Source organism: Canariomyces notabilis, assembly GCF_033297395.1.
Source record: "Canariomyces notabilis strain CBS 508.74 unplaced genomic scaffold N656scaffold_16, whole genome shotgun sequence".
Lineage (NCBI taxonomy): Eukaryota > Fungi > Ascomycota > Sordariomycetes > Sordariales > Chaetomiaceae > Canariomyces > Canariomyces notabilis.
This window is the reverse complement of record NW_027041838.1, coordinates 539963-560408: the sequence shown is the minus strand read 5'-3', so window position 1 is coordinate 560408 and position 20446 is coordinate 539963. Positions and strand designations below refer to the sequence as shown.

The 20446-nt window shown below is 54.8% G+C and overlaps 4 protein-coding genes across 4 annotated transcripts; 2 read left to right on the top strand and 2 right to left on the bottom strand.

Annotated features, from left to right (window-relative positions):
- Window positions 1-435: 435 nt before the first annotated feature.
- Window positions 436-2085, bottom strand: N656DRAFT_177186 (TPT-domain-containing protein). The gene is made up of 5 exons (XM_064808759.1): window positions 1780-2085; window positions 1645-1712; window positions 1363-1586; window positions 897-1304; window positions 436-836 (listed from the first exon to the last, which is right to left on the bottom strand). The coding sequence occupies exons 1-5, from the start codon at window positions 1914-1916 to the stop codon at window positions 465-467; spliced, it is 1209 nt and encodes a 402-aa protein (XP_064668792.1). The 5' UTR covers window positions 1917-2085; the 3' UTR covers window positions 436-464.
- Window positions 2086-3511: 1426 nt separating this feature from the next.
- Window positions 3512-4558, bottom strand: N656DRAFT_781051 (uncharacterized protein). The gene has a single exon (XM_064815507.1). The coding sequence runs from the start codon at window positions 4453-4455 to the stop codon at window positions 3955-3957; it is 501 nt and encodes a 166-aa protein (XP_064668791.1). The 5' UTR covers window positions 4456-4558; the 3' UTR covers window positions 3512-3954.
- Window positions 4559-4833: 275 nt separating this feature from the next.
- Window positions 4834-7457, top strand: N656DRAFT_781049 (FAD/NAD(P)-binding domain-containing protein). The gene is made up of 6 exons (XM_064815506.1): window positions 4834-5129; window positions 5218-5287; window positions 5349-5429; window positions 5486-5836; window positions 5889-6314; window positions 6365-7457. Exons 1-6 carry the CDS (start codon window positions 5119-5121, stop codon window positions 6980-6982), a joined length of 1557 nt encoding a protein of 518 aa, XP_064668790.1. The 5' UTR covers window positions 4834-5118; the 3' UTR covers window positions 6983-7457.
- A 1980-nt stretch (window positions 7458-9437) lies between these two features.
- N656DRAFT_712163 (uncharacterized protein) lies at window positions 9438-20093 on the top strand (the record flags this gene model as incomplete). The annotated part of the gene is made up of 2 exons (XM_064811793.1): window positions 9438-16497; window positions 20017-20093. 2 exons carry the CDS (start codon window positions 9438-9440, stop codon window positions 20091-20093), a joined length of 7137 nt encoding a protein of 2378 aa, XP_064668789.1.
- Window positions 20094-20446: the final 353 nt, after the last annotated feature.

Sequence of the window (20446 nt, the reverse complement as noted above, 5' to 3'; positions counted from 1 at the left end):
AGTTGATAAAGCCCTTGCTTCCTTTAATTGTCCTTGTTTCCCGTCTTGTCTATAAGAGCTCGTAGCAACAGCGAAACAGTGGACCCAGTCCCCGTCCTTTGCGACCTGCCTTACATGATGAAAAGAAAAGTTTCGACAAAACAATGGGAAGGAAATGGGGAGGGGGGAAAGGGAAAGGAAAACAGAAAGTGGAATCCCTCCCCTAAAAAGAAGTGCAATTATGTACCGTACTTGTAGAATTGCGCCGTCTCGTCTTGTCCGTCATGAAGTCCGAATTTTGAGTCCAGCGGTCGGAGCCCTTCCCAAGTTCGACTCCCAACCCACAGGCCCAAAAGAAATAGTGAACAACCCCGGCCGACTGGCATTAAACGTCATAGGGATGGAAAATAGGGGAATTAAAATCTGAGTATGTCATGGAATTCCCCGTCCCGTGCCATGCATGCCGTGCCTCTCCTTGTCGTACTCTAGGACCTCGTTATTCCCATCTTGGCCTTTGCATCGTTGAGATACTCGGTCGGGTTGACGGAAGCGTAGTTTGGTGCGAGGCCGCCAAGGAGGACAAAGATGGTCATCGCTGCCAGAAGGATGATGGAGATGCGGCGGAGAATAGGACGGCGGTTGCCGAAGTCAGCCCATTGGCGGCTGGCCTCCCCAGCGTAGCCCTTGATCGCCTCGTAGCCGAGCTTGTAGTAAACCATGCCACCCAGTGCAATGCTGTAGCCGAAGAACTGCAGGCCGGTTACCTGAGTGCCGAAGATGATCATGGAGGCAACGACGAGCATCACATCCTTGAGGACACCGCAGAGCGTCAGGACCAGTGAAGATGTCTTGCCGATCTGTCAAGGTGAATTAGCAAATCGGTACGCACACCCCCCGGAAACCGCGAAGGAACTTACCAAAAAGACCACCGAGACGTTTAGCAGGAACGCGCACATGCCGTTCAAGAAAAAAGTGAACAGCCCGACGTGGTAAACCTCCTCCATGCTGATCCTGGGCACTTCCCAGATGAGCGCAACCAAGCCATTCATGGCGGCACAGACAGGGGCAAAGTAGTACAGCGACACAAGAGGATCCATCTTGAACTCGGCAGAGCTCAGGAGCCGCTGAACCATGGTGAGCCGCAGCGCCTCAAATATGATGCCACCAATCTGGTAAATGAATCCGATCCACACAAACTTGATCTCGCCGATCGAGGCGATGATGACGCCGACGACAATGGCCGAGACATTGAGAAAGACCTTGAGGTTCGGCTGCGAGACGCCAAGCGCCCAACTAGAGAGGAGGACGGCAACGGGGGTGGTCGCCTGTTTCGTCGAGTTAACAACAGCCCAGCAGCCTGCACGTTGAACAGTAAGTACCGACCTTGAGCATCTGAATAAAGGCAACGCTGAGGTAGAGGTAGGTGAGATTGCCACAGATCAAGCTCAAGCTGAAGAAAAAGCCGATCGGGACAATAGCGCGGAGATAGACGCGACCTGTCATCTTGACCGTTTTCCGGCCATCGAGGAGGGTTGTGTAGCGGGCGAGAAGCTGTGTCATGAGAGTCGCAAAGGCCAAGTGAAATGTTGTCAGGATGACCGGGTAGCCTGTAATGTCTCAGTACGCCTCCTATCAACTATCGCCTTGGCTCTGCGGTGTCCTTACTGAACTTGCGCGTGTCGAGGATCCATTTATTGAAGAGGATGACGGACGAGCTAAGCGCGATCCAGATGCTGTGGGTGTAGCGCGTTAATCGGCTGTCTCTTCGCCGTCGACGAAACCTCATGCCGTTCTACTCACCTCACGTAGAAGGCGGGATGCAGCGAGGGCTTGGGGGGTTGCGACTTCTCGGCCTCGGGGTTGACTGTTGGAAGAACCGGTCCGCTCTGGTCCCGGGCCTGTTCGCCCGAGGCGCGCGTCTTTTCTTCCACGCTCATTTTCCTGATATCTTCTGTTGTAGTTTCGGTGGATATTGCTGGATCCGGCAGCGCTCTGAAGCGGTACAGAGCAAGGAGGCTCTAGAGAAGAAATACAATCGACGCTGACAGTGTCGGCAGCACGAAGTTGGATGAATTGAGGGATAAAACGAGTGGATGGTCAAGCCTGCTGCGACCCGGTTTGGTTGTGGGAGGAAAGTGGGCGGTGGTGATGAAGGGAGGAGCAGGTGTGTAATTAATTGAATTGCGGCAGTCCTTGGTGGGCGTGCCTGCGTAAAGAGGCTGCTCCCGGATGGGCGATGCTCGACTTCGCTATTTTTTTGCTCAGGGGTTCCCTCCTAGTTAGAAAACAGAATGGCGAAAAAGGATGGCTTTGAAGGCGAACGTCTGGTAAGCGGGCGCCTGGGAAGAATTATGGGCAGAACTGATTCACCAATCAAAATCCTGATACGGGAAATTGCTACCAGTCTACAACCAGCCTTGGGGGTTGCCATAGTGCTACCCAACAACATCCCAGTAAGAAGTAATACAGTCAGATAACAGCGACACGCAAGATCAGACATCATCAGACATACACCCACTCCCTCAAGACCTGTTTCCCTGACAGACATGTACGAAAATCAACGCTCCGGTCAGTGTGTCGTGTTGAGCTGTTGACACGGCCGCATCACCAGACGAGCCTGGTATTGCAAGTGGTGCCTTCGTTGAGAATTGTTACGTGTCAACCTTCAAGCAAGAAATCCAAGCCGTACCTACCGTAAGGGGAAAATGAGAAGCAGGTAACTTACGTATTGCGAATCTACCCAGTATACACTACCTCGCCATATGGGGTTATAATCAGGAGAAGACATAGTCTGGAATTTCCTGCACTAAGCGAAACAGGTATGTAGACATATTCGTATCTACCTTAGGTACTTGTACATACCTATTTGGTTTTTCTCTTCGTAGGTACATGCCGGTATAATGTAAACACTTGGCCTAAACGCGTAACATCCACCCCGCTATCGGCGAGATAAGGATGATCATGATCATCTACTCCGTACTGTGTAGGCAAAAAGATCAAGCACTCGATCGACATTCTATCCCAGTACCTACCTACCTATAGTATTGAGGTACAATAGACGTATGTATGTCCAAGCAGCTTATTTGTAGTGTACGACGTCCAGACCTGATAACGGCAATGTCGTGATTAGAGTATCTGTAAGATTGTGAAAGCATCATCACGCACCTCAGCTAAGGTTCCATCACATAAGTCCTGATTCAGTGCATGCTTTAGATGCAGGACGCAGGTTGTCATCCCAGCCATCTCTTTGATAAACGGGACTACAGACACACAGGGGTTCCTCAGTCGCAGAGGAGAGTTACCTAGTAGCCAAGAAGGTTTTATCGATGAAGCAGTTCGAATTTCTTTGCGGTCAAGGTAACGCTCGGCCCTATCTGTCCCTTGGACGTCACCCTAACCGCGGGGGTGAATATCATCATGCTGTGGTCAATCCTGGGTGACATGAGAGAAATCCCGTGCTTTGAAATTAGTTGTTGCCCTTGGACTCAACACAGATGTTGCTGGGCAACTCCAATACGGCAGCAACTTGAATGTTCCAGATGTCCAGCGTTTCTAATGAATCGATTGGCCTCAACCGCAACCGGCTACTGACGAAATGGCCCGCATTTCGTTATGTATCTGGAGTACGATCTTAGCATTGCCTCGAAACTCTGGCGTTCAATGGTCCGTTTGAGTGACCTTGACGGATACATGTTTCTAGAGTGAACAGGACTCCAGGGGCAGGCCGGGTACCTGAGTCGTACAGGAGAAGAACCTGTGGGCCGGACTTAACATCGAGTCATTGACCATCCCCGGGCTCGTTGAAACGGCTCGGTGAGCACGACAGTCAACCGCCTTCCGCCTTCCGACTCCCAAGCAGCCGAAGGACCGAAAGCGTATTGAACCGTACCAACATTACATGCACGTAACTGTTCCCTTGAGTCTTGTGCGAGGCTGTGCGACGACTCAACTGCTGCTATTCTGTGGTAGCTCGCGTTACTTATCGTAGTAAGCAAGGTATCCGTATCTTGGTTGAACATTGCTTGCTCGGCGTATACATATGTATTGTACTTGCGCATTAACGTACGTACATACGCGATATGAGGGAGGCATGTTATTGAACCCACCAGCTGAGAATTCGAACGGCGGGTTGTAATGTAGACGATCTGTCTTCCTGATCTCCAGCAAGCCTCCTTCTATCTGCAAAAGCCGGCAGGTTTCGAGGTCGATCGGTTGAGTAGCTGGTTTTCCTAATTCTCTTTTTTGTAGTGATCGTCGAAATATCTGTATGCTGCCCTTGGGAGATCGCAGCGTTGAAACAAGCAGGCTGAGGCAGAGCGGGGTTGCGATGTGCGGCTTACGCCAACTCGAATCAAGAACCCGTTGACCGCATTGGGATTCCCTGTTTCCAAAGCCCCTGGGGTCGCAAGGTGCTGACACGGCAATCGCCATAAAATCGAGACCCTCCTTCAGGGATCCTGAGCAAGGGATTTGCATGTTTCAACCCATGCAAATCAATGTTCCTGGCGACGATAACCTAAAATTCATCTGAGAGGGGTCTGAACTTCTCATTGGTATGTATACAATGCGCGCGATGGTCAAAGGTCCGACTTGGGGTCCATTCCCGGACGGCGTACACATACACTAATCTGCGTAATTTTGTTTCTTCGTTGCATTGCAGCCAGCTCCCGGACTGATGGTGTGTCGGGTACCCTGCATGCAGACGAACAGACGATGGCTCTCGTGCACCCCAAGACCCCAAGCGAAGTGAGGCAATACCCAGCGGGATGCGTTGAATTGCGAGACCCACCAGCCCTTGCCATTCGCCAGGGGCTCGAATAATTTTAGCCCCTCCATCGAACCGCCCGCCCCGCCCCCCTTTTCCAGGGTTGATGGCGGTCTGGCACCAACGACTGCCCACAGGTCCAAGGTTGCGGCCACCGCCTTCATAATAAACCCCGTCGCAAGAGGAACTCGTATTTTCCGCTACGCGTCTCTTCAAGCTCACCAACCGCACCTGCTGGCCGTGTCGTATTATCGTCGTTCATCTAGCCCAAAGCGTCCCAGGTCTCTGCAGCAAAACACTCCGTTGCTCCCCTCGGCGCGGCTTTTGACGAACCCAAGTGCTGTATCGTTCCAGCCCGAGGTACTTTGCTCGCAATGGCGGATATGTAAGCTTTTCCACGACGGGACCCGTGAAGAAACACGATGCATCTCCAGATCAAAGATCAGGATCGCTAAATTCTGCCATCTTCCCAGCACTGTCGACGTCCTCGTTATCGGTGCCGGCCCGACCGGTCTGGGTGCCGCCAAGCGCCTCAACCACCTTGTGCGCCAATCCTCCCCGTCACACTCTCTATTGAATGTTTCGCTGACCTTGAGGACGCTAGAATGGGCCTTCTTGGCTGATCTTGGATGCGAATGAGAAAGCTGGTGGTCTCGCTTCCACCGATGTCACTCCTGAGGGCTTCGTAGGTTCGCGCCTAGAACAGCGGACCACATGAAATGCTGATGGATGCGGTTGCAGCTCTACGATGTCGGCGGCCACGTCATCTTCTCCCACTACAAGTACTTCGACGATTGTCTCGACGAGGCCTTGCCCAAGGAGGATGACTGGTACACGCACCAACGCATCTCGTACGCGCGGTATAAGGGCCAGTGGGTTCCTTACCCGGTCCAGAACAATATTTCGATGATGCCCAAGGAGGACCAGGTCAAGTGCATCGACGGCCTCATCGATGCTGCCCTGGCCGCCCGTGTTGCGACCACCAAGCCCAAGGACTTTGACGAGTGGATCGTGCGGACCTGCGGCGAAGGTCTCGCTGATGTCTTCATGCGCCCGTATAATTACAAGGTCTGGGCTGTGCCAACCACCAAGGTAGGGATACCCTCTCAAATCTCGGTATCTTCAGTGCTGACCCCGGCTTTAGATGCAATGCCAATGGCTCGGTGAGCGTGTCGCGGCGCCCGACGTCAAGACCGTCACCAGGAACGTCATTCTCAATAAGGTCGCCGGAGGTTGGGGCCCCAACGCTACCTTCAGGTTTCCGGCAAGGGACGGCACCGGCGGCATTTGGATCGCTGTGGCTAACACGCTCCCGGACGAGAAGAAGCGATTCGGCAAGAAGGGCGAGGTTACCAAGGTCGACGCCGAGAAGAAGATTGTCACGGTGGCAGATGGCACGACGATCCAGTACAGCAAGCTCATCAACACCATGGCTTTGGACCACCTTGCCGAGAAGATGGGGAACCAGGAGCTCGTCAAGCTGACCAAGGGTCTTTTCTATTCCTCCACCCACGTCATCGGCGTCGGTATCCGCGGGGCGCGCCCTGAGCGCATCGGCGATAAGTGCTGGGTAAGAGAAAATAGCCGGATGCCGTGGGCCCAAGCTAACATTCGCGTCAGCTCTACTTCTCCGAGGACAACTGCCCCTTCTACCGCGCCACCATCTTCTCAAACTACTCGCCTTACAACCAGCCTCAAGCCGACGTCAAGCTTCCCACCCTGTTCCTGGGAGACGGCAGCAAGCCCAAGAGCAGCGAGGCTAAGGAAGGGCCTTACTGGTCCATCATGCTCGAGGTGTCGCAATCGAGCATGAAGCCCGTGGATGAGCCAAATCTGCTCAGGGACTGCATTCAGGGTCTCATTAACACGGAAATGATCAACCCCGACGATGAGATTGTCTCGACATACCATCGCAAGTTCGACCACGGCTACCCAACGCCGTCGCTCGAGAGAGAGGGCGTCCTCCAGGAGCTCCTTCCCAAGCTCCAGGCCATGGATATCTGGTCGCGCGGCCGCTTCGGCAGCTGGAGATATGAGGTCGGAAACCAGGACCACTCTTTCATGCTGGGTGTCGAGGCGGTCGACAACATTGTCAGCGGCGCCGTCGAGCTGACGCTCAACTACCCCGACTTTGTCAACAGGCGTCAAAACACAGAGCGCCGCCTCGCGCAGCCCTTCTTTGCACCGGGGTCAGCCTCCAGCAATAGCATCCCTATCAGGGGCGCCTCTACAGCATGAGGCGCCGGGACAGCGCACCTGCCTGCGGGCGTCCGTGGCGACTGCCTATGCCCTATATTTGAAATATAACGTAGTCAAGGGACCCTAGTGGCGGAGCCCCGCCTGCCATACTGGCCGTGGGGATCCTTTTCTGTTCGTGGCTTTGTTTCACGTTATGCTTGCAAGTACTTGTTATTGCAGAGAGAACCGCTTAAAGCTGCGGATTATAGCATAGATGGACGGGAGATTTCGTGCCAGCGGTTCGTTATAGACAGCTGACGTTTCGGCCATAGAAATAATAATACAAGCTTGGAAGGGGAACATTAACAACCCGCCTCCCCGGCCACGTCTCTCATGTCTTTACCCTATTTGACGTGTAAACACGTAAAGGTGCCTCGAGACGGCCTAGCCTCTGCTGGATTGGCTGCGTGTCCATTGCGAGGTCGCTGACTGCTACCACGGTATGCTGTTATTGTATCTTACAGTTTGTACATAGTAATTTGGTGACATTTCACTTGGATTTCAACGCGGAAAACGGATGTGCCACTGTTCAGCTGCATCGGATGGTCGTGACGTCAATGGCGCTCTAGCAGGTAACTGTCATGATTGAGGGTCGAAGTGTACTGTGTGTATGTACAGTACATACACGCGTACAGTACATCACACCTGTCTGGGAGAAGGGCGATACTGCGTCCGGGCAGAGCCATCAGGCAGACATCGACAAACTGACAAGCGAGTGCTTGGAGGTTTGGGACAACATGAATGCCCTAGCTAGACCCTGTATTCGAGTGGAGTGCTCTGCACCACTGTAGGTAAGGTAGGGTAGCGAGGGTAGGTAGGGGAATGAAAGGAATCTCCAGTATGAATTAGCCTAACTTAGTTCAGGTGACTTTCATACCAACTTGTATATTACTTGTATTACGTAACAACAGGGAGCCAACCTACGGTACTTGTACAAGTACCTTACTCATGGCACTACACAGTACGTACAGTACATAGGTACGTACGAAGGTATACATATGTACAATACAGTACTGTATGTATACCAGGTGATGGTGTGCACTCCGTATTTTTTCACATTACGTGTACGTGGTCTACACCGCACGAGATAGATGTTCTGAAACGTTACGGGTTATTTACCAAGCTCCGTACGGAGTACTTGTACGATATCGTTACATGGGAGGATACGAAGATACTACGGAATTTCAGGAGTAGAACGGGAAGGCGCAGATGATGGTAAAAACTGGGAAATCCAACCACGGTTCGCTGAATGCCATTTGTTCCCAATTGCGGTTCTGAAGTAAGGTAGTACCTCCAAGTTCCTTTGCTCAATATAAATGCAAGACAACTACACACCAATACACACAAGTCAACTTCATCAACAGGTATTGGCGCAAGCTGTTCCAGGCGGTCTGGTGATCGTTGGACATAGGAATCCAACAAATAACCTAACGTCTTCTGAGGGTCTCCGCGAAGACTCGTTCCTCATTCCCATTATATAACCTAGGTACGGAGTACATATCCTGCTTTCCCCTTCGGTGGCTGCACGGCTCGACGGGTTTCGTTGAGCAACCTGAGCCGGCTTTTGGCGACTGTTGGTTATCGTCCCCGCCACCACCACCACCACCGCCCTAGATCAGGTAGGGTAGTTATTTGCAGGATTCTGGCAGAACGTTGGCGCTCACGGGAACATTCCCTTACAGTAAGAGCACACTCGCTTTTCGCCCTGTTCTTCCCAACAGTGTCCAAATTCGCTGTCATCGTCGTAAGTTGCCGCCCAGGGCCTCCAGCTGTTGCAGGCTCGTTCTGCTCTTCGATTTTGCGCATTTGACTTAAGCAAATTTCCCTCTTGATCATTCATAAATACAATAGTCCCGAATTTCATGTTCCACCAGCACTAGGAATGGTGGTATTGCCCAGCCTATATTAGCAGATGAGATTTCCACTTTCAAATTGACCCATCGATATCAAGCAGGTAGGCTGACTACGCGCCTCGTCACTTTTCATACAGTAGCCTGCCTGCCCCTTTGACTGCACGCGCCAGCAGTAGGCACTAGGCATACCCACTAATTACACTACAGAGCTGTAATCAACGCCCTGCTTGCCGCACAACCAGAATCTTGCATCGCCGTTCCCCACAACCACGAACAACTGCCACACCTCTGGCCCCGCCAACGATCTTTGCGAAAGGGGGCAAAGGAATAAAAAAATAACTAAAGGATCGGAACCAAAAACAAGACACGCAGAGGAATCAGATTCCAAATCTTTCCAGCAGCAGCGCGCCTGTCGGGGGTCGCGTGGTGTTGGACTGTCGTCTCTCTCGAATCTCGATTGCTTCCTGCCCTTTCCCCGCTTGTCGAACCGTAACCGTCGTGAACCGGGCCGCGTTCAGAACATGACTATCACGAGGACGCTCATCTCATTCATCTTCGATCCTTGAATCTGCGGATCCCCTCAAAGGGGCCCTGTCGCGAGCATGGACCCCGTCGACCGTCCGCTCGACGACCAGCCGCTCGAAACCCCTGCGCGCATCTTCGAGAGGCTGCATCAAATAGCAGGATACACATGGAACGAATCGCGGCCGCCCTTCCGCTCAACCTACGATAACTGGCACATCTTTGGGACGAGGTTCGTCTCTCCGTACTCGACCCCTAGCACGCATACGGCTGCGTCACCCGCGCCCCATCATTTGGTGAGCCCGCCGGCCCTGCCAAACCTCGTGCCGACTAGCCGAGCGGTCCCCGCAGATCTTCGCTCGACATCCTCCTCTTCCTCAGAGAGCGAACACAGCAGCACCGACCGCTCTACTTCTTCCCCCGCCGATGTAGTGGAGGAGCGCGTCGTCGCAAGAGTGTCATACCACGTCCTCCGCGAAGAGAGGGCTTTTCACATATCCAAAAGTCTAGTCTCGAGCGTAGACCCCAACGGGGACCGCATCGTTAAGCCGCTCGATCTCATCCGACTCACACCGCTGCCTGGTGACCGAGGAGCCATCATCGTCACCATCTACGAGGATCCTGGGCCTAACTATCTCTTCAGAATCCTGGACCTGGGACCCGCGTTCTACTTCGCCGAAAAGCACAACGACCGTTGGGAAGCCACCCGCAGCCGCATCTCGTCGCTGGACCCGGCCATCAGCCTACAGAGCTTCCTGGACTTCGCCATCGGCGCAGCCCAGTGTTTGGAGATAGTTCACTACGGCCAAGGCATAGTGCATGGCGAGATACGGGGCGACTCGTTTCACTACAACATCGAAACGAACCAGGTCAAGCTGGTGTCTTTCGGTTCCGGGATAAGATCTTTTGAATACGGCCTGACTAGCCACGGATGGTCTGCGCTATCTAAGGAGGTGGGCGCGAAGCACAAACTGCAATACATTAGCCCGGAACAGACTGGGCGCATCCCCGTCGAGCCGGACAACAGGACCGACATTTACTCGCTCGGCGTTCTGCTCTGGTGTCTCCTAACACAGCAGCCCGTTTTTCAAGGGGAGACGCCCCTCGACGTCGTCCAGGGCGTTCTTGGACGGAGGATACCGAGCGTCAACACGTTCCGAATGGATGTCCCCGAAGTTATCGGCCGAATCATCCAGAAATGCACGTCCAAGAATGTCAGCGACAGGTACTACTCTGCAGGCGGCCTCCGCTACGACCTTGTTTCGGTTCAGAAGATGCTTGGCGACGGCAATTCAGCGGCATTGAGGGACTGGCCGATTGGTTCCAGGGACGTCTCTTCCTCCTTCAGGTTACCCTCAGTCATGATAGGCCGAGAGCGCGAACGAGACGAACTCGTCAAGGTTATCGAGAGGGTTGCAAAAAGCCATTCCGTTGGCCCCACGGGGAGCGTGAGCTGGAGTTCCGACGCCTCGAACTTGTCTACCGAGTTATTCGACGCTGGCGACGCATCCAGCGACGGTGGAAGCTCGGGCGGAGCGACGAACCGACGCACCGGCTCTGCCACACAGCTAGAAATGAGGCCCAAGATCGGCTTGAATCAGTCGGTACAAGGAACAGACTCGGCGGGATCTCTATCCACCGCCGGCTCGGGTAACTCAGGGGGTCTCAGACCGCAACACCAATGGGACAAGAACCACATCACCCATGCCGAGGGCGTCTTGAGCGCCGACGGTGGCAGTAGTTCCGAGCTTTCGAGGCACCCCGCCACCGTGGCAGCGGATTCCTCGTCGACCAGCTTGTCCCGGCAGCTAGGCTCGGCCAAATTCAGGAGGCAAGGCCATTGCGAGGTCGTAATCATTGAGGGTGCGGGAGGACTGGGCAAGAGCTGCCTTGTCCAGTCGGTTCTTCCAGATGCACGCAGGAGAGGGTACTGTACAACGGCCAAGTTTGACCGTGCCAGAAGGACGGCCTATGGTCCTCTGCTGAAGCTGCTCTCGTCCTTGTTCCGCCAGGTGTGGGGCGAGAGAAACACGGAAACTCCTTTCCACCAAGCGCTGAAGCAGTATGTTCGGCCAGTATGGCCCATGTTGCACAAGGTTCTAGGCCTTCCCGAGTTTCTCCTCCCGTCCTTGGAAACAGCTCTTTCACGCTCCTCATCCAACCACCGGGTTTCTAGATCAAATCTGAAGAGCCAAAGTTCCCCCCTGGATTCCTCTGCCAGTACTACGCCGCGGCCCCCTTCCACGGGCATGTCCGCGCAGAGCTCCCGGGACTTCCTCAGGGCCGGCACCTCCACGAAGACCAATCGGCTGGTGACAACCTTTCTCGACGTGCTGAGGATGTTCACCCATTACAAGTTCATCTGCTTCTGTCTGGATGATCTGCATTACGCCGACGATGAGTCTCTGGAGCTTCTCAGTCAAATTGTCAGCGCAAGGCTTAAAATGGTCGTCATAATTACCTACCGCCCGGAGGGCAATGCCCTTGAGATGGTGCAGAAGATAGTCAGCCCCCCTAAGTCGGAAGAGCCCTCTAGGTCTGGGATCCCTACGACGACTAAGCTCGTTTTGCAGCCACTTGGTGAGGACGAAATAGTCCACTATGTTTCAACGACACTCTCGTTGCCAAAGGAAGAGGTCCATCCTCTGGCATTGGTCATCCAGTCCAAGACAGCAGGAAATCCCTTTTACATGCGGGAAATGCTGAGCGCCGGCCACCGGAAGAAGTGCATTTGGTACGACTATATCACCGGCCGCTGGAAATACGATTTGGATAAACTCTTTGATCAATTCAAAGGGGAGCAGAACTACGACGTGCTTGACACGGCTTTCATCACACGACGCCTCAGCGAGCTGCCGCGGGCTTCCAGGTCCATCCTAGCTTGGGCCGCACTGCTAGGCAACACGTTCTCATTTGAACTGATCTGCAAATTGATGGAGGAGGAAAACCGCGTTGACGAGTGCACCGAGGAGCTAGGCCAGCCATCGGCATCAACATCAGCCTTTTCGCAGGAGGATGCCGTGGCCGGACTGGAATCTGCTATTCAGGCCTTCATCATTGTCCCGTGCGACCGGGATGACTACTTCCGCTTCGCCCACGACAGATACATCCAAGCTGCATCGGCGCTTAAGGAGTGCAACGCGCGAAAAATGCACTTTATGATTGCTCAGCTCCTTCTCAAGAAGTCCTCATGTGATTCGGCGCTGAAGGACAGCACCGCCTATCACATTTGCGAGTCAGTAGATATCATCAAAAAGCGGGTAGCACATCGGCAGCCCTTCCGCAAGCTGCTATTTGAGCGCGCACACGAGGCTATTGAAAGCGGGGCGCGGTCTACCGCAGCGAAGTATTACAGCAATGCCCTTGCACTCCTTCAAACGGATCCCTGGGTTGATGATGCCGAGGATGCCTCGTACGACGAGACTCTCCAGCTCTACCTTCAAGCAGCCGAATGTTACCTGTTCATGGGGCATCACAGTGCTGCGAGCGTGCTCCTTCAGACAATCTTTGACCGCGCGAGGACCGAGCTCGATAAGGCACCCGCGTTAGTGCTGCAGTCTAGGATCTTTTCGCAGAGCGGGCAGGAGACGCAGGCGGTGGCCTCGCTAAAACAATGCCTGAAAGCTCTCGACGTCGATTTGGACGAGCAAGCTACCATGGAGACGTGTGACGACCGATTCGAGCGTCTTTGCGTAAAGATTCAGGCCATGGAGCGCCAGGAGGTGCTGAATCCTGCTTCGTCCAATGATGCGATGCTGTCCTCCGTCGGCGCTGTGCTCGCCGAGGCGGCGAGTGCCGGATGGTGGAGTGATTGCACCGTTTTCTATCAGTTGTCTCTTCTGATGATGGAGACTCATTTCAGCCGAGGAGCGTACCCGCAATCTGGGATGGCTTTTCTCTACATGTCCATCATCGCCCTGTCGCGCTTCAATATGGCTCAGTTTTCAGCCGAGCTGGCGGGCTTCTGTCTTGAGCTGTTGAATAAGTATCGGGATCCGTTCTCGGTGTCGAGGGGCTACATGATCTATGCAAACTTTGTTGGGCATGTTCGAGATCCGATCGCAGCTTCAGTGACGCAGCTCGAAGGATTCGTCGACTACGCGGCGGCCGCTGGGGATAGGATATCAACTATTCTCAGTTTTGGGCTCTCGGCACAGCACAGATTCTACGCAAGCGAGAACTGCTCCGACCTTGAAAGCTTCTGCCAGTACGGTTGTGAGGAGATCCCGAACTGGCATCTCGACACGCGAGGTGGCTCGATCCTTATCGCGGTGAGGCAGGTTTGCCGCGCCCTCCAGGGCAAGACTCGCGCGTCAGAGCCGCTCGAGGTCATGAGCGACGAGCAGCACGATGCTTTGACATACAAAGGCTGGCTCGAGGCCCACACGGACAACGGCGGCCGGGCATTGCTGCTGTATGAGACAATGGAAATTGTGCCCTTGTTTCTCTACGGCCACTATGAGCGCGCGGTCGAGGTCGGAAAGGCGTGCTACGAGCGCGCGTATCTCCTGTGGTCGGCTCGCAACACGAGGTTGGCAATGCTCTTCTATGGCTTGGCTCTTGCCGGCAGCATCCTCCGCCAGCAACAGGACCCCACAGCGCCAGGGGAAGAGGCGCTCAGGAATCAGCTCGAAGACACGGTTCGGGAGGTTGAGGAGCTCAGCCGGAAGATCAAAGACTGGCAGGTGGTCGATGATGTCAATTATCTAGCCTGGTCAAAGCTGCTCGACGCCCAAATTTCAGAAATGCTCGGTAACCACGGAATAGCGATCCGGCAGTACGAAGAGGCCCTGGATCACGCATCAGAACACGACTTTCTCTTTGAGGAAGCGCTCGGAAACTACTTGATGGCCAACATATTCATTAGGAATGATGCCAGACGGTCTGCGCGCTCCGCGCTTCGTGATGCGATTGGTCTCTATCGCCAGTTTGGCGCTACCGGCATTGCCGACCGTATCGAGAGCGAGCATAGCATCCTGCTTCACGGCGCCATGCGAAATCCTCGAAACATTGATGTCGGGGTTCAGACCGACTTTTCTGGTGACACTTCGTCGGTTCAGTATCGGACCGTCGACAACGAGAGTGCGATTGAAGTCCAACAAGCGCATGCCGCTGATGCAGTCCTCAAAGGGGAGCGCATGACGGCGTGGAGAGGATCGACGCAGCCAGAGGCCGGAGTCGGGTTGCCTGCGCTCGATATGATCGATCTGCATGCTATTCTGGTCTCGTCGCAAGTTATCTCGTCTGTGCTAAGGATAGATGAGCTCCTCAAGACCATGTGCGATGTGATACTGCAGACCTGCAGCGGGTCTGCTACTCTTGCCGCCATCGTCGTACAGGATGAAGGAAGTGCAGACTGGTGCGTCGCTGCGAGCGGCGACCCCGAAAAGGGCGCTGAAGCCCACATTCCCGCCCTTCCCCTCAGCGGGACCGACCTTGTCGCCGAGAACGTCATACTCTACTGCACCCGCTTCCGCGAGGTGGTCTTCCTCCAAGATCTCCTTACTGATGAGCGGTTCGGCAATGTCAGCGAAGACTGGGTGTACAAGAACCCCGGCAGCAAGGCCGTCATCGCCATTCCTATTTGCCACGGTTCGAAGCCGCTGCTTGGTGTGCTCTATCTCGAGGGGGTTCCCGGATCCTTCACGGACCGCAATGTCACCGTGTTGCAACTCCTTGTCAACCAGATCGGCATCAGTTACTCCAACGCGCTGGCCATGAAGGCGGTCGAGAAGGTATCGGCAGAGAACATTTCTATGGTCGAGCTTCAGAAGCGCGCGTTGGCAAAGGCAATCGAAGCAGAAACAAAGGCCAAAAATGCAGAAGCAGAGGCTATCCGCAACGTCAAACTCGCCGAAGAAGCTACAAGAGCGAAATCCATCTTTCTGGCCAACGTCTCCCACGAGCTCCGCACGCCCCTCAATGGTGTGATTGGAAATTCGGAACTCCTCAGGGACAGCAATCTCAACAAGGAGCAGCAAGAGATGGCGGACTCGATCAGGGTATCGGCGGATCTGCTCTTGACGGTTATCAACGACATTCTGGACTTCTCAAGGATGGAGGCGGACAAGATGAAGCTCTACATTATCGCGTTCAACCCCGAGGAGATGGTAAGGGAAGTCGTCCGGGCAGTCTCGTACAGTAACAGGGAGAAGACGTCCAGGAAGAACGTCAAGATCATACAGGACATCAACCTACCCCCCATGCTTATCTACGGTGATCCCATTCGCCTGCACCAGGTGCTTGGCAACCTGATCGGAAACAGCCTCAAATTCACCGAGGACGGCTCTATTACCATCGGAGCCCGGATCGACTCCGAGACGGAGGACAAGGCCACGTTGACATTCTGGGTCAAGGACACGGGCATTGGGATCTCCCCGCAGCAGCTCGAGAACCTTTTTCAGCCGTTCAGCCAGGCGGACGCGAGCACGGCCCGCAAGTACGGCGGCAGCGGCCTCGGCCTGAGCATCTGCAAGTCCCTGATCGAAACAATGATGAAGGGAACAATCCGCCTCGAAAGCCAACAGAACGTCGGCACAACTGCCCGGTTCACTGTCACGTTTGAGAAGGCACGCCCGGAAGTTGTTGCTGGCCAGGAACAGGCGGTAACCCGCGCGGCGCTGCCGGAACCCAAGACGCCATCTAACAAAGCCAAGCTAGCATCAGCCAAGGATCTCTCGTCCATTTCGTCACCCCTATCCAGCCCACCTCCCGAAATCGTGGACCTCTCACACATTCCGAAGGATCAGCTTCGCATCTGTATCGCCGAGGACAACGCCATCAACGCCAAGATAGCCATGCAGTACCTACAGCGGCTGGGGTACACCAATGTGCGTACATACGATAACGGGCTCAAGGCCGTAGAGGGGCTGCGCGAGAAGGCGCGAATTGGCATGCCCTACCACATCATCCTCATGGACGTCCAGATGCCCGTGTTGGATGGGTACGAGGCCACCAAGCTGCTCCGCAACGACGAGCTCGAGTCGGTCAGGAAGGTGCTTGTCATCGCCATGACCGCCTCAGCTATCCAGGGTGACAGGGAGAAGTGCCTCGCCGCGGGCATGAACGACTACCTTGCTAAACCGGTCAAGTGCGAGGTTCTCAAGAAGAAGCTGGATGCTTATTTACTGCGCGCAGGGGGTTCCTGATGGTTGAATTGTCAAAGAAGAGCACAAAACAGGGCAGGCTCCTTCTTCCTGAACCAGTCTGGATGACCAATAAGATATAGGGAGTTAGACGGAGGTGGTTCAGCTTTAGAGGATAAGGGTGGTGAATTTTTTCTCTATGTAACATGCATGGCACGGCACGGCACGGCAAGGTACAGCATAGCATGGCATGGCATGGCATGACACTGTGGACGGGATCACTGCCTGCTCTGGATATGGGACTGTGAAAGATGGGCGGGTTCAGTCTCCTCGCCTGAAAGACCAAGGGGCATTGGACGAGGTGGCCGAGTCAAACTCCTTTCGTTTCTCGTTAGGTATTTTCACCGTTCACTCTTCTGCTTCTTGCGTAGATACCTTATGCATTGGGCATTCTGGGATTATACCAATCTTTCATTTTTCCTCCTCATCTCACATTTCCGGCCATCTTTGCTCTTTCTGTGTGTGATTGACGTCCGGGCAACCGAGGGGACTTGTAAGCTCAACTTGTTCATTGGGCTCCAACTTGGGATCGGTTGTACACACGGGGCTCCCGGTAATGAGATGACGAGGCCAGAGGAGGGTCTGGAGTGGAACTGGTAGCCCCGTGGCTCGTTTACTCATGTTTTGATGACGATAATGATTGTCATTGTGCTCCCTTTGTCGCCACTCCCCGCAAACATCGTCAGTCATCAATCACAACAGTCAGAGCGGCAGGCACGGGCAAAGACAGGCCAGGCAGGCCGCATCAGGTAACGACGGTTGCTTCTCCCTCCCTATCGCTGGAAGCTATGGCTAGTGGTATATACCCTCGATACCTTACCTGCTTGGATATTTCTGTGGATTTGCATAAGCTAGAGGAAACACGGAGTCGGGGCGTGGGGGGTTAGGATCGTATTTCGGATGCATTTGTGGCAGTGCTGGATTTTTGGTTGAACTGTTTGCAGTGTTGTTGTTTGTCAGCTGTAGGCCGCATAACAAAGGTCATTACTAGTAACCAAGGGCAGCATGTCCAATGCGATATGGGTGTATGGTTTTCAGTGGTCCTCGAGGTTGGGGCTGTTTGCTGAAGAGCCGGCGGACCATAGAGCTAGCGTTCGAGTTCCATGTCGGGTGTGAACTTCATTGGAAGTGAGTATGTATACAGCGAAGCAATACTTCCGTCCTGTTTCAGGGATGTCGATGTCGTCTATGTAGCTTCGTATCTAATGGCCAGCGTAGAAAGTACGGGAGAGATGCCTTCTATAGCCGTAGACTGCAAACTAGACTAGTTCCACCTCCCCGTAATTCATCATCAATTAATCACCACAACCAATAAAGGATTCACTCCCATTATCACCCCCTCCACCAAGCCGCCACCCCCAACACAAAGACACAAACCAGCACGTCCCCCTTGACAGTCCCGAGCACCTCGCCGTAGCGCAGCGCAATCTCGACTTTGGCGCGCACCGAGGCCGGGAGGAACTGCGCCAGCACCCCCACTACCCCGTTCCCTCCGCCGCTGCCGCGCCCGCGGTCCACAAACCACCGCGTGGTGAGCAGCACCGCCTCGGCTGTGGCAAACGCCCAAAACAAATTCTTGGCCGCCGCCTCCTTCTCCTTTTCCTCGATAGCGGTAGGCGGCGATGCCGCGGCGTAGGCGGCCCGCTCCCGCTCCAGCCGTGTCCCCCTGAACGGCGTCCACAGCGCGATGTACAGCCCCAGCGAGAGGGCCACGGCTGTGTGCAGCAGGCGCCAGAGGGAGGAGGAGCGGGAGGGGAGGGTTGCTTGTTGTTGTTGCTGCTGCGGTTGTGACTGTTGGGACTGTTGCTGTTGTGATAGTGGTGGTGGGGGGAAGGGTAGGCCCATGTTGGCGAAGGGGTTGCCGCCATTATTGCTGCCGCCACCGCCAAGCATCTGCATCATCATGCGCAGCATTGCGTCGTCGTCCATTCCTGGCGGCATTCCTGACGGCGGGGTGCCGGTTCCTGGGCTGCCGCGGTCCAGATCGAGCATTATCTGTCGGAGGCGGGCGTCGGAGAGGTTGTCACTGAGGTTTGGCCCGGAGGGCTGCGGCACACGAGGGGTCGTCTGTGGCTGGTAGAAGTGCTGCGAAATGTCGACTTCCTCAGGATCGGCGTGCTGGGGCGCCGCCGCTGTTGCTGCTGCTGCTGGCGTAGGGGTACCATTAGAAGGGGCATCTGTGGCAGTGGTGGTGTCTGTCGATGTCGGCACGGCTGCCGGGGTAGCTGCTGGCACAGGATCTAATACAGAGGCGGACGGTTAGTATTTTGGTTGACTGCTCGAACTTTGTTGGTCCGGAACAAACCTCGCTGAACCCCTCCGCCCAAGCCAGTAATTGTCTTCAACCTCGACTCGGCACCGGCCTTGATCTTGGCCTCACGGCGTGCTTTGCGCAGACGGATCTGCTCAGCTGCGCGCGCCGCAGCAGCTTCTTCTTCTGGTGTCAACTGCGTCATGCTTTTCCCTCGTGGTAAATCCTCTCTACTCTCGGAACGAGATTGACTTTTGAAACTTTGCACAACGGGTTCCTGGCAGGATCCAAGTTGCGAGAAAGAAAACCACGGTTGTGACGTCGACCTCGCTCAGTGGACAAACGTGGTTCATTGACATTTAGGGACACTGTGCTGTTCCAGCCAACCAAACGTCGTTGATGCTGGGCCCCGCTTAGAATCTCTTATCTTATCGGTCCTGCCCTCCATGACCATAGCACATGATGGCAGGTGTTTGGAAATCGGGATGCTGCAACAAAAGGGCCAGCCAAAATAGTAAGCAGCCACATTACTGTACTAGCCAGTCTCGAAGCGCAAACCACTGCATCTCACGGCACGCAAGAAACGACTTCAGTCTCTTCGAACACACTCCAGGTCTACCGATCACATGTTCTCTCATCCCACCCTGCAACTGCATTCCACTGCCTCCTTCCTGAACCATGCCACAGGGAGCATTACCAACCTTGCTCAAGGAGTAGCCTTGCTCAAGGAGTAGCCTTGCTCAAGGAGTAGCCTTGCTCAAGGAGTAGCCTTGCTCAAGGAGTAGCCTTGCTCATACTAATCAACCGCTTCACACCAGCCTGCCGAGAAGAGAGGACACCCATTAGCATCACCCAACGGAATCAATATTAGGATCACAGAAGGGAAAAGACCTACCATCCACTGTCCACACTCCTCCGTCTTATTCTTCTGAATCTCCACCTGCAGCTTCGCAGCAGCATCGTAGTTCTTCGCCGCAAGCGCTGCCGCCAGCTGCGACAGCTGCTCAATCGTGTCAGGCTTGACCAGCTCCTCATTGTTGAGGTGGTCAAACAGTATACCCAATCGCTTCTGTGTGTCTTTGACCTGCACCGAAAACGACGCCGGCGCCTTGGCAGCCACTCGCTGCATGTCCTGACTCAGTATCTCGACCAGTTGCTGCGCGTTGGGCGGAATATGTGACCTGTCGCCCGGAGGGTGCCTGGGCTTCTGCGCCGCCGGGGGAGCAGCTGCCCGTGGTGGCGCTTCCGTGGGCGGAGCCCTAGCTGGAGGCGGTGGGCCGCTAGCGCTGGGAGGAGGGCCGGATGTTGGTGGCGGTCCTACGGGCGGACGAGAAGCTTGAGGTGGCGGCGCTGCGTATTGCCGTGGAGGAGGCGGCGCCACGGGCTGGCTGCCTGGAGCCGGAGCATACGGGTTCGATTGGGGAGGTGCCATCGGGGTAGATGAGGTCCCTGGGTTATATGCTTGTGCTGCCGGTGCTGGTGCGTATCTACTTGTCGGCGGCGGTCCAGGAGGAGGGGGGTTGTAAGGGGAAGCTGTCCGGGGAACGGTGGGGGCCATTGGAGAAGCCAACGCAGCTGCTGGCTGAGGAGGGGGTGCATAAGGATTGGTCGACGAGTTGGACACCACCGATGACGGCCTCACCGGCTGTTGTCCGGCGGGCGGTGGGCCAACAGGAGGAGACGTTACATTACG